The sequence below is a fragment of the Solanum dulcamara genome, chromosome 8 (assembly GCF_947179165.1).
Source record: "Solanum dulcamara chromosome 8, daSolDulc1.2, whole genome shotgun sequence".
NCBI lineage: Eukaryota > Viridiplantae > Streptophyta > Magnoliopsida > Solanales > Solanaceae > Solanum > Solanum dulcamara.
This window is the reverse complement of record NC_077244.1, coordinates 73,210,524-73,224,027: the sequence shown is the minus strand read 5'-3', so window position 1 is coordinate 73,224,027 and position 13,504 is coordinate 73,210,524. Positions and strand designations below refer to the sequence as shown.

General features: G+C 33.8%; 3 protein-coding genes and 1 pseudogene across 4 annotated transcripts; 3 read left to right on the top strand and 1 right to left on the bottom strand.

Annotated features, from left to right (window-relative positions):
- Window positions 1-3,445: 3,445 nt before the first annotated feature.
- LOC129900930 (uncharacterized) lies at window positions 3,446-5,501 on the top strand (annotated as a pseudogene).
- Window positions 5,502-6,786: 1,285 nt separating this feature from the next.
- Window positions 6,787-7,170, bottom strand: LOC129900158 (uncharacterized). Its single transcript, XM_055975099.1, has one exon. It carries the CDS (start codon window positions 7,168-7,170, stop codon window positions 6,787-6,789), a length of 384 nt encoding a protein of 127 aa, XP_055831074.1.
- Window positions 7,171-9,217: 2,047 nt separating this feature from the next.
- On the top strand, window positions 9,218-10,385 carry LOC129900900 (uncharacterized). 2 transcript variants are annotated; one of them, XM_055975982.1, is made up of 2 exons: window positions 9,218-9,416; window positions 10,012-10,385. In XM_055975982.1, exons 1-2 carry the CDS (start codon window positions 9,312-9,314, stop codon window positions 10,234-10,236), a joined length of 330 nt encoding a protein of 109 aa, XP_055831957.1. In that variant the 5' UTR covers window positions 9,218-9,311; the 3' UTR covers window positions 10,237-10,385. The 2 variants fall into 2 exon arrangements, with proteins under 2 accessions (XP_055831957.1, XP_055831958.1); XM_055975983.1 differs by having other exon boundaries at window positions 9,235-9,416; window positions 10,021-10,385.
- A 1,295-nt stretch (window positions 10,386-11,680) lies between these two features.
- On the top strand, window positions 11,681-13,398 carry LOC129899727 (pathogenesis-related thaumatin-like protein 3.5). The gene is made up of 3 exons (XM_055974760.1): window positions 11,681-12,249; window positions 12,483-12,747; window positions 12,929-13,398. Exons 1-3 carry the CDS (start codon window positions 11,760-11,762, stop codon window positions 13,095-13,097), a joined length of 924 nt encoding a protein of 307 aa, XP_055830735.1. The 5' UTR covers window positions 11,681-11,759; the 3' UTR covers window positions 13,098-13,398.
- Window positions 13,399-13,504: the final 106 nt, after the last annotated feature.

Here is a 13,504-nt window from a genome sequence, read left to right as displayed (position 1 = left end):
CAAGTTTTTACTGGGATTTGAACTCTGAACATCTTTACACAATCAAGTTTTTTTGAATCTACTCCAACTTCAATGATTTACGGCGTCCGTTGTAAGACAAAACAGGACCAAGTCCCACCATAGTTTCAATAATTCACAAGATTCAGGTTTTTGTTTAATTTTTTAGGCTCCCACCATGCTTTGTAAGTTGTCTATTTGCTATATTCATTCAATTTTGTTTTTCTATCTTAGAACAATATTGGCGGATTCAAAAATTTTACTAAGGTTGTTCAAAAAATAAAAATATAGAGTCATAGAGTTTGAATTCTAAAGAACTGAATCAAACTCTAGTCTTATATATATATTCAGAGGATTTAAAATCTCTATATATGTGTATAAAATATTTTCAAGAAATTATCTTATATTTATCTATAGTGTAATTTTTTATCGAAGAGGTTCGGATAAACGGTGGTCCACAATTATAGAGAACATGACAAATCCACAAATAACCCCTCACATGCATGTTCTCCTGATCATCTTATCCCTCAATTAATTTTTATCTCTCAAAAAATTAATTTCCATATCCACACCACATTCAAAGCACCTGCCCTATGTGTGCTTGTTTGCACCAGTACATCTCTCACATTTATTTACAGCACCATCTTATATAATGGCCTTATCAATGAACACACACACACATTCAACAAAGTCACATTAAAATTGTTAGAATGGTGAATTCCAAGGGGGAAAAAATGTTGAAGCACCAGAGGAACAGAGTTAGTTTTTCAGCTAACTTGCCTGACGATGTTCGCGGGGGGTTTGCGGATAGTACTTGTGTTGTGAAGTATTCGATGGATCCATTGACAGATATAAGAGAATCTATAAAAGAGATGGTGAAAAATGTTGGCATTAAAGATTGGAAGGAGATGGAGGAATTGGTGTATTGCTACATTGTTCTGAACTCTGAAGAGGTGCATAAGTTTATAAAAGAGGCTTTTCTTAGTTTATGCTCTTAGTTTCTCACTAGGGGATTGAAAAAAATGCATAAAACAAGTAATTTTCTTACATGTGTTTTATTATATGCTCTTCACTTTAGTATTTTTATGTTGTTTATTTTATAGACAATGTAAACGGATGTTTACACAATCAGTGTTATTTAATATGTCGTAAGAGGTTATTACATGTGCACCTCATTTTAGCAGTTTTATGTTTACTCAATCTATTTCAACTCGAGTATTCTTTGATGGTGTCAGTAATTTCCTTATTTATGACTTCTGACTTATTTTGATGCGTTCAAATTCAGTTGAACTTACTAATTTACTCTCAATTTTTATGTGTAATCATAGATGGTTTATTTAATTTTATTATTGTTTACCGTCTTTCAATTTTAAAAGTAGATAGTCAATATTTATTAAATTGAAAATTAACGTTTTGTGAGTGATCAATTTATTAAAATGATAATTATTTACCCTCAAATAATTCAAGTGAGAAAATAGCAAACATGGCGATAAGATTGTTCTTCTCCCAGCTAGTTAGAAGGCCACAAAAAAATAATATTGTCCGGCAATTATCTATCTTGGCCCAATTACATGAAATAGAAAATTCCATAATAATTCAAGCGTATAACTGGAAAGAAGTTTTTTGTAGAGTTTTAAATCAAACACACATTAGGTGGGAAGCAATGAACCAAACACTTGATAAAAATAATCCATGTATTACTAATCACTGCATTACTACGTTAATAATCCTTGTGTTATTAATCTTTGTACCAAATGATTACTATAATAGTCTTATATGTAAATCGCTTGTATGAAATGCGTTTTGTGCCTTCTATTTATCATAAGGGCATATTCGACATTTATAGAGTTGAAATTGTAAAAAATGGAGTTAATGAAAATGGGAAACACAGTTATATTTGCAGAAAACTATTTACAGACTTCACTCATTTTTGCAACTTACAAGGACATGTACAGGCTTGTAATTAATTTTAGGATGAAGTTATTTCATGTTTTGATTGATGTTAAATTGCAAGATAATTTAGCAGGGATTGTAATATTATTTTTATTTTACATATTGAGGGTATGATAATAATTTAGACATAATACATAAACATATCATTTAACTTGATTTTAGCAGATATTTATCCCCCTTTAATTTGGGTGTGCACAAATTTGCATAAGTTTGTGAGGTGTGACATACCAACTAGTTTGCATTATGTGTTTTTTTCTTCTTATTTTTGTCAACTTCACTCTTTAATATTTCTAATTCATCATTGTATTTTAAAATCGTACATAGCTGATCATAACACACATATTAGTGTACCAATTACTCTAACTTGTACCAATTAATACGCATAACAATAGACTAATAAAAGGGTAAGCAATTCATGATTTCCCTTTAGTGTACATTGGAAGAGCATATCTATATAGTTGTGTCAAATGATTAGGTTGAACTGAAACTTAGTATATCAATATTCGCTACTTTAATAAATAAGTGAGTTATTGATTCACTCAAAAATTGTTGAGTTGAAAAGTTTAGAATGAAATGGGCTAAAAACTAGACTATAACTTAAACCCATCAACTCTTACTAAGTTATAATTTTTTTATTTGTTTTCTTATAATTTATTTGAATACCTAATAAAACTTTTCATAGGTCAATATAAGTTGCATGATCAAAATTAAGCAGATCAAAATAAGTTGAGTTAATAAAAGAGCAAACAACACAAATCTCATTAGTTTAGGGCCCAATTATGTGCCTTTACTTAATTAGTTTTCGAAATTACCTTCCATACCACAATTACTTCCCCAGATACATGTATCTAGCACACTCAGATACATGTATATCGGATACATGCTAGTCAAATTAGGTGTAATTTATTTCAGTTATATTGTATCCCAGCGTGATGTGTATGTATTTGGATATATTGACTCTTTCGCTCTTGCTTCTTTCACTATGAATTTGTATTTCAGATGTGTCACATATCAAAAAGACATGTATCTAGCATCTTTGATACACGTATTTGACTTAGAATTTGAAGAATTAGCGTATTTGACCTTAAATCATGTACGGAATTATTAATTAATGAAATAATATTTTTTTTTTCAAAATCATAGAATAGATTTGTATTTATGGTCGAAATGTTTGAATAATTAGATAATTTTTTTAAATAAAATAAGTTGATCATTAACCCGTGCAAATCTAAGTTAGTCAAAAGAATGGAAATTCCCTTTAATTTATTTATTTACAGTATTGAAACAAGGTAGGCTTTATCTTCTTTTTTTTTTCCGGAAAATTTGTTCCCACTTTTTTTTAATTCGGTTAAATCATTAGTACTAGTTATTCATCATATAACGAAAACATCAATATAATATAACTTGAGCAAGGGGCTTCGTTTTCTTGCTATTTACTCTACTCCATTCATTCTTCACAAATCCAATTTGCAGTTTTCATATCTACAGCATTCGAATACCAAGATGAACATCGCAAAATCAAGCTCTATGAACAAGCTTCGGCTACTGAATCACCAGCTTCATTCGCCCCATATCAGAACAATCTCCACAACAACTTCTTCTCTAATTACAAAGCAACCTTCCAATCAGCTCCTGCCACGTCGATTATCCCCCCTTCCTTCACTTCCACTCCCGTCCGCCATTTTTTCAGTTCTCCAGATCCATATGCCAAGTAAAATTTCCATTATAATTATTTGGTTTGTATTTTTTTGAAGTTTGTAGTGTGTGATTTTTTATTTTTATTTTTTTTGTGTGTTGTGATGAAGGTATCATATTCGAGTGCCGATAAATTGGGGGGATTCGTATAGTGCCTGAGAAGAAGGCATATGTAGTTGAACGGTTTGGGAAATATGTGAAAACATCGACTCCTGGAATTCACCTTTTGATCCCTTTCATTGATCGAATTGCATATGCTCATTCACTCAAGGAAGAGGCTATTCCGATACCTGACAAGACCGCCATCACCAGAGACAATGTCAGCATTTCAATTGATAGTGTTCTCTATGTCAAGGTTTAATCTCTACTAGTACTTATTCTTTTGCACGAACTTCGGAATTTATATGTGAATTTTTAAAATGCGGGATAATGTGATTGTTTTGCTCTGTAAATTGTAGACTGGACCCGAAATTGGCGTCGTATGGAGTTGAGAAGGTTTTATGCGATAATTCAACTAGCATAAACAACCATGCGTAGTGAACTTGGTAAGATCACACTCGACAAGACCTTTGAAGAAAGGGATACTTTGAATGAAAAAATAGTGGTAAGTTTTTTAATGGAATGTTATGATCAGAAAACTATAGCGTCTTTCGATTCTGTTTGTCCGTCATCAATGACGTTTGGACAGTTGTTCTTTCACTGTATGATTATCTGAAGCTCAAAAAGAATAATTATGATTAGAACCAAATTTTAGTTGTTTTAGGTCTTGATTTGGTTCTGCACTCGCCTTGCAGATGGCCATTAATGATGCTGCAAAAGACTGGGGATTGAAATGTCTTCGTTATGAAATAAGTTTGTGGCTCGTTCTACTGATTTATTTGTTGTTACAAAAGCATTTATGGTTCTTCATTGCTGAATATGTATGTTTCCTTTTCAGGGGATATATCTCCTCCTCCTGGGGTTAGGGCAGCTATGGAGATGCAGGCTGAAGCAGAACTTAAAAAAAGAGCTCAAGTTCTTGAGTCAGAAGGTATCAGTTCCTCACCCTGATTTGAGCAATGTGAAGAAATGCATTTTTCTGTATTAAACTTGATGTATATTGCCACGTACAACAGGAGAAAGGCAGGCAAATATAAACATCGTTGATGGAAGGAAGAGTTCAGTGATCCTTGCCTCAGAAGCTGCAAAGATGGACCAGGTCAACAGAGCACAAGGTTAGTAACGTTGTTGCCTATAGTGTGTTATCTCAAACTTGTTTTATTGGTTCCCTCACATATACTCTCTCTCTCTCTCTCTCTCTCTCTCTCCTTCTCTGATGAATCAGGTGAAGCTGAAGCCATTCTCTCTAGAGCACAAGCTACCGCAAAAGGAATTGTCTTAGTGTCGCGAACCCTTAAAGAGCATGGAGGCGCAGAGGTGAGATCCCTAAATTCATGCCCAAGTCTTTGCCAATCTGCATTCTCATTCACAACTCTTTCACTAGTGGGTTTTGTAGGCAGCAAGCTTGAGGATTGCAGAGCAGTATGTCCAAGCCTTCAGTAACATTGCAAAGGAGGTGAAGCATGATAGATACCTTCTAATTTAGTCCATCATCACGCATACTGATTCGCTAATCATTTTTATTTCGGTGTTTCCCTTTTCAAGCTCTTAACATATACAAAAACTTAACGAGCAAGAGTGCTGGCATTGAGCTTCCAGAGGCCTCTCAAGCTAAGTTGAAGCAGAGTGATTCATCTACAGTAATCAGCAATGACCGCTCTATTATTGATGAATTTACTGATGAAGAAGACGAGAAGGATCACTGAGTGCTTTGTCAGACTCGTCTATAGAGTAACTTTACTTTTTAATTAGCCATTACGTATTATCTAGCTTTACATACATCTATAGTCTTAGTAGATTTGGTCAATGATAGGATTCCTATTCTTTTAATATGGCCTTGTTTCCACCAATCTTCTCAATTTAAACCTATAAAAACGAAAGAATCCTCTGATTAATCCTTCAAGTGTATCTCCTCTCGTTATCAAGTAGAAAATACTTGCATCATTTCAATAATGTTCGCTACTATGAGCGCATATCTTAGTAGCTTAAGAACAAAACAAATGAACTCCCCGATCCCCCCGTCTCCTTCCACCAGTCAAAAGAAGAAGAGAAGATCACCAGACTCCTGAGTTCTATCCTCCAGTAAGTTAAAGGCCAATCTCCCTAACAGTGGCCTTATACAGGTGCAAAGATTATCTTAAATATTTGTTTAACTTCTAATCTCCACAAGCAATAACTACAATGCACAAAAATATCTGATTGAATACTTCTCTAGTCGCGAAGCACATAAAACACTTCATCCAATAAGGAAAAAATGAGATAAACTTAGTGCAAGCTGAAAAGAATTGAGAAAATAGTTTTATGTTGAATTGGTTGGGTTTGATCCATTGCTCAACCAATCTTGACCTAATCATACTTTTGACGTGTTGAGTCATGGCTCTTTCATTGACTCAAAACTGTTTTGGCCTGTCCAATTTAATCAAGGTGCCCATTAGAGACCTCTAGAAGATTCTAATTCATGGCGATTCCTCCCAACACGATTTCTTGAAGTCTAAAAAGGGAGCATTTGTTGATTTCCTTCTGAAGTTATAGTACAAAAACTAGCTAAAGGGGGGATTTTTGAAGTCTAGCAATGGAGCATTTGTTGCTTTCCCCCTGAAGTTATAGTATGAAGAAGCTGATCACAATCCTGTAAGCGGGATGTAATGCTGCTGCTGATTGAAATGTCCAGCATCGATATTCAAATGAGAATCTTACAGGAAAAGATCTCTGCTTTATCAAATAATCAAAATCTTCCTACTTAACAAGGTTTACTCTTGCTTTCGGCACAATCCATCCATCGAGGCTTCACTCAATAAAGACAATTAAGTTAGAAATTAAGGACGACCAAGATACAAAATATCAGAAACTTCTAAGAATTATATTGATCGCAACAATAAACAATGACAAATCTGAAACCAACCGTGGATTTTGTTCATATATACAGAAGATAAAAGCGTATATCCAATAAAATACATGTAAAAATCACACTATCAGATCTAACCTCTATCACATAATGAACAAATCAACTTGACAGAAACCGAGAATAAAGAGTTGATCAAGCTAAAGAAGCCCAAAGAGTAAAGAAACACCAAGAAATATCAACCAAACAATATGAAGCAATAGAAGAGCCTGGCCCGGAACGGCAGCGGACCCTCCATTTCCCACACTACAAGGCCCTAACTTGGCAACACGTACACCAGCACAGTGAGCATCGGGACAACCACACCAGTAGGTAACTCCATCGACACCGCAAACCGGGTCGGGTCGGAAGCAATTGATGGGGCAAGAATCGGTAGGAAATGGAGTTCTAGGGCATTTATCTTCGTCGTCTTGTTGGGAAGGTAGTGGATTTAGACCGCTTGAACAGACAGTAATGGATAAAAAGATCACAGCAAATAGCAGAATTAGGAGATGAAATTGGGATTTTCTCAACTCTGATTTCATTGGAAACCTCCTCTAAAGACTAAGAAGCTCGTTTTCCCAAAAATTGATTATACAGAGGAATCCTAATTGAGGAAATTGTAAACCCTAGAAAGAATTGAATTTAGGGATTTATGCTGACTAAAAGGGAGAAGTTTTCTTCCTTTATGTTCCTTCTATGACTCTATCCTACTTTTGCTTTTGCCCCCCCCCCCCCCCCCCCCTTTTTTTTTGTTTTAGTCAGAACTCTCGAAAATATGTTTGGTCATAAAATTGTGAAATTTAATTTAAATTAGTTTTAAAATTTTAAAAATTTGAAAAACAACAAATTCACTTCAAATTACTCGCCAGAAAACTAAAAACGACTTCAATTTGTATTCATCTTTAAAGATAATTTTAATTTTTATTTGAAAACGAAAATTATTTTTTTAAAATTTTACAATAAACATCGCAAAATGCACACTTATCTTTAAAATAATAAGCTATTATTGTTGAAATTATTTTGGTGGGTCCAACCCACTTGGAATTTTTCCAATTTAATTTTCTTTATTCTTACGCTAGCTTTGGTGCATTTGAATTAATTTAGTTTTAGGTGTTGACAGACTTGTCTAGGCTGGTATGAACAATCCATGTGAGTTTGATATTAATGGAATTCTGATATTTGTGTTCAAATTTGATTCTTTATAGTTTTTTCCACTTTAAGGTAATTCATCATGTTATAGTCATTTTTTAAAAAGGAACCACATGGTGGGGTGGTTCATCTATACTTGGCCAATCACAATTAACAACCCAATCATTTTATTCCATGTTCAATGGGATGTTATTCTAAAATGGACTGAGCAAGTAATCATTATTATTATTGTTATTGTTGCTTTATTATATTGTTAAGGTCTGTTTCAAAACATAATACTTATCAAAATTTAAGTAACTGATCAACCACTTCGTGTAAAATTATGTAATAATAGCATCGTAATACGTTGAATGATACATGCACTTACACCTTGTGTCTAATCGTAATGTTTCAATGAGTTATACAGGTCCTGTGCTTAGCTTAATCTTAAAGTTTGTCTAAATATGCGTAATGCTTACAAATATACGTTATGCTGTGGAATAAAAACAAACAAATTTCTCTAACTTACAAATTACGTAATGTAGAAGAGGAGCCTTGGAGTAACTGGTAAAGTTCCTGCCATGTGATCAGGAGGTGGTCGGGCCCTTCATCGGACCCTGCGCATAGCAGAAGCTTAAGTGCATCGGGCTGCCCTTAATGTTTCATTTAGTTATATATACAAAGGTCTTGTGCATGAACGAACTCTGATCATAAAAGTTATATACTTTCATTATTCGAGTATATGTACGGATGGGTGAACTATGAAACTACTACGTACAATTTGAAAAAAAATAAAATAGAAGAATATTTCTATAAATATAAGTACATTATAATAATAAAATAGAAGAATGTTTCTATAAATATAAGTACAATATGTAAGACCCTCCTTTTAACATCTATATAAATTAAAGAAAGCAAATGGCTGGCCAAAAGAAACCTTTTCTATTTTTCTTTTTATCTTTTGATGAGAAATACTGGACCATATGTTAAAAATACAGTAAAAGAAATAAAAGATAATTTTGAGCACTAAACTCCTGCAATGTTGCGAATGGGGAATTGCTACATACTATTTATTCATGGTTAAGTTATATGTATAAATTCTCGTTTTAATTTTTAAATACTGTGTTTAATATATTTAATTAATTTAACTTAATTTGAGGTGAGACTAATTTTGAAGGAATTGATTAAAAGTATTATGCTACTTGAATCTGAATTAGTCCAGAAACAAATTTCAGACACGAAATATTTTTTTTTTTTTTAAATGATGAAATGTCTACCAACTGTATTTTGTAACGAACTCTTTGAAACGTTCGAGGCCACCACTTTGCCTAACAATCAGCTTGCCCTTACAAACATGTGAGCATGTATTTGACGATAGAAAAGGCCTTTTTCTATTGTGTCCACAGCAACAAATCAGGAGATCTTTCTATAAAACCTTCATTATGTTCTATTTCTAAAATCAGCCTCAAAAATAAAGTTTACAAGCCTTCCAGCTTTGATTCCTCAATATTAATACTACTCTCTCTGATAGCTCGCTCGCTCGCCTCTAACAACCATGGGAGCCTGTGCGAGCAGACCTAAGGATTTGGACAGGGACTTGGCCCCTGCCCCAGTTCCCGCCGAGGAATCTGTCACCCCCGAGGGTGACGTTGTTCCTCAGGTATGATTTTCATATAACTTACATTATTATTTGTCTTATTTTTCTTTTTATTCTATTTTAAAAAGATGGACTCTCTCCCTATTTTGAAAACTCTTTAATCTCAACTTTTCGTGTGACATGTTTAAAATCACAAGACTAAAAAATATTTTGATACATTCTATATTTAAAATCATAAGATTTAAAAGTTTTTTTTTACTTTATTGAATTCTGTATCAAGTCAAATTCAGATAAACAAATTAAAACGGATGGAGTAAATAAATATACATGTTCTTTTCTTCTTCTTTTTGTTTTTGAAAAATATAAATTGAAATACAGTAAGAATTATCGTTGTGGGATAAGGATGTTAGGGGTTCAAGTCATGAAAATAGCACTTTGTAGAAATACAATGTAAGCTTTACAAACAATAGATCCAATGTGGTTAGCCCTTATGCAAATCATGTGCATATATATAACGGGAGCTTAGTTCGTTGAGTTGTTCTTATATACATGTTCACAATCTCTAAGTCTTATCAAATCCTTTATCCTATTTCAAAATCACAATATGTTAAGATATTCTTGAAACATGAATATATTGAAATTTATTTAGTGAAATTAGGAGAAACAGGATGGAGAGGAAACAAAGAAGGAAGAGCCTTTGATTGATGTGTCAACAGAGGCTCCAAAGATTGAGGAAGTAAGCACAGAAACAAACGCTGTTGTCGAAGCAGAAGAGGAAACAGCCAAAGCAGCAGAGGAAGTCAAAGTTGAGGTTGTGAAAGAAGAGCCCAAAGAAGAGCAGACAGCTGAGGAAGAGAAAGAGGCTGAAACTGTTGCCCAGTAAATAAAACTTATGAAGTAAATAATGTATAAATAAATAAATAATGGGCTTGAGATTTATTTTCAATCATATCTTTAGGCTTAAATTAGTTGATTGATTTGTTGAGGCTCCTGTATTTCATCAAACAACAATAGTAAAAACTAATTCTTGTATTTCTCTTCGCCTTTTCTACGCTATTACTCTGGATTTAATTATTTTTGCTGCATTCCTGTTTTAACTTTCTGTTAAACAGAAATGTATGTTCATTGAATGATAAAGAATAAGAAAGTTATTTCACTTCGATACTTTCAAATATTCAAGGATTGTACGTTCTATTGTCACAATTAGGGCTGTACAGGATAAATCGATAAACCGCATCAAATCGACAAACCGAACCAAACCGGAAAAAAAAAACCGACTAGTGGTTTGTTTTGACTTGGTTTGGTGTTTGGAAAAAAAACCTGATCATTATAGGGTTGGTTTGGTTTTAACTAAAAAAAAATCAAATCGAATCCAAACCGACCCGATTATAAATATACTACTTTTAAATTATGTTATACATAAAAATATTTATTAAAATGTAATTTATAAATATATTTTAAAAAAATTTCATAATTTTTGTTTTCTTTCTTAAATTTAGATTTGGACTTGAGAAGCTCATCTAAATAATATACAAAAAAAGTTCATCTTATAAAGTTATATTATAAAGTTAAAACTTTAAACAGTGTTCTGCCTCCATCTTATATGTTGATATTTTGTACTAGAACTCTTTTTAAAAAGTGTGATTTTAATTAGATACTATGAAAAATTCGAGAAACCCAAAAAACCCGAAAAAAACCGAAAAACTCGAGAAAAATTGATATCGAAAAACCTGACTTTTATTGGTTTGGTTTGGTTTATAGATTTAATAACCCGACACAAATGGTTTGGTTTGGTTTGTAAAAAAATCGAACCAACCCGGTCCATGTACACCCCTAGTCACAATGAAACACATATAGATCGAAGAAACCACCAATAAAGTGCTAAGAAATACTCCTATATATCTGCATAACTCGCGGACAAGGCTAATTTAGTGCCAATTTTCCCTTTGCTAAATTCAATTTTGGTAGCTTATAACTTAACTTGCCTTTTTGATGTTGTCGTTATATAATTTCTGGGGGAATCTAGGTAGCCTTTTTCATATGGTCATACCTTTGTACACAGTAAACGAAATTGATTCACTTCCAAGATTCTATATGTTGACTCTCAATACTATTTGTTTCAATGGAGATGCATCCTTAAAGTTTCCAAAGAAAGGCATTGCTTCTTATTGAGGCCATCCAAGATCCAAGAAATGCTAAACCCAAATGTGACATTTTGCGGCTAATGCAAATTAAAGCAACTTCACACTTTGGATTTTGCATCCAATATGTTCAAATTCCCTTCTTTTTTTTTTACAAATATGTTACAACGATTCATTTTTTTTCTATACTGGACCCTCTCCCTGCCCCTATTCTATTTCCTACAAGGACAGGACATAGCCAAACACTAAAAAAGGCAACAATAATATGCTTATGAACATAATTTCCTGTAAAAAGATTTCAATTTCATTGCTTTTGTGCACGTTTTTTTCTTACTCTTTTGCTTACAATTTCATTATTAGAAACAACTGTCCTTTTACAATATGGCCTGGTACATTGGCTGGTGCGGGAACTCCTCCACTTCCCGCCACTGGCTTTCGATTAGATGCAGGGCAAAGCATCACAATTCCAAGTGTAGCTGGATGGTCAGGGAGAATTTGGGCTAGAACTGGCTGCACTTTTGATGCATCGGGTATTGGCTCATGTCAAACAGGGGATTGTGGTGGGAAGCTAGAATGTAGTGGACTTGGTGCCACGCCACCTGCCTCCCTCTTCGAGATAACTCTTGGCGTGGGAGACAACAAAGATTTCTATGATGTTAGCCTTGTTGATGGCTATAATTTGCCAATGGTTGCTGTCCCTCAAGGCGTCAACGGAGGATGCAATGCCACTGGCTGCCTCTCCAATCTTAACATGGGTATCCTTGCTGTTTTTAGCCTGAAATCAATCTAGTCATTTTTGTTAGCTCATCACAACAATTATACATAAAACACATGGACATACATGAGTTTATACTAGGAACTTACATTAGTTGCTCTGAATTAGTATTAAAAAAAAAACTCTGCTTGCATCACAAAAGAAGCATAAAAGTAGTCTTTTAGAAGCATTGACACAAGAAATAACAATTTCATTTCTAACAAAATGGAACAGGTTGTCCAAAAGAACTTCAAGTGGTGGGTGGATATGGAGGAGAAGGGAATGTGGTGGCTTGCAAGAGTGCATGTGAGGCTTTTGGTTTAGACCAATATTGCTGTGCAGGACAGTTTGCAAATCCAACAACTTGTCAACCATCATTCTATTCCACCATCTTTAAGAATGCTTGTCCAAGGGCTTATAGCTATGCATTTGATGATGGTACCAGTACTTTTACCTGCAAGGCTAGTGACTATGCAATAATCTTTTGTCCTATGGATGGGTACTCTCTCAAAACTTTCATCATCTTAAATATTCCGTTCGTGTCCGTGTCCGTGTCCGTGTCCGTCCCAAAAATGACGTCTTTCTATGTTTTACTAAAATATTTAGTTTTAAAAGTCTATTTTTCATTTTAAACTCCGTGCTCAGTCAAACACCATCACGTTAATTGAATTTTGAAACAGGGTAAAGAGACCAAATGAAGAAGCATCATCAACAAATCCAGCAGCTCGGCCTATTGAAGAGAGTAAAATTGGAAAGTTTGCAGGATCTATGGCTTCATCTTCAAACATTCTACTCTTTCCTTTCCCAATGCTGATTCATGTGCTGCTGATTTCCAGCTTGTATCTGTAAACATCAATCAGATATTCAGATTAATGGAACGCGGCCGCTCCAATGGTTCAGCAGAACAACAAGAGAACACATTCAGAAGAGCAGATCAGAGAGGAACATTTGGTGCTTCAAGGAAAACTTTTGCGTCCTCTGAAAATTTTAGAGCCAAACAATACCAGGCCACCCTTAACTTTTAAGAAAAATATAAGTAGATACTATGCATCTTGCTTATTTTCAAAATAAATAGTGTTTGTTTTAATCACCAGTTGTTATAAGTTACAATAAAGTTTAATTACACAATCTGAGGGGAAAGTTGAGGACACATCAATATAATTGGACATTAAATATAATTTATCTTGATTATTAGAATGACATAAGTTCAACATTTTGTATTAGTGCAATATAAATATGTTGAACGTTACTAAATA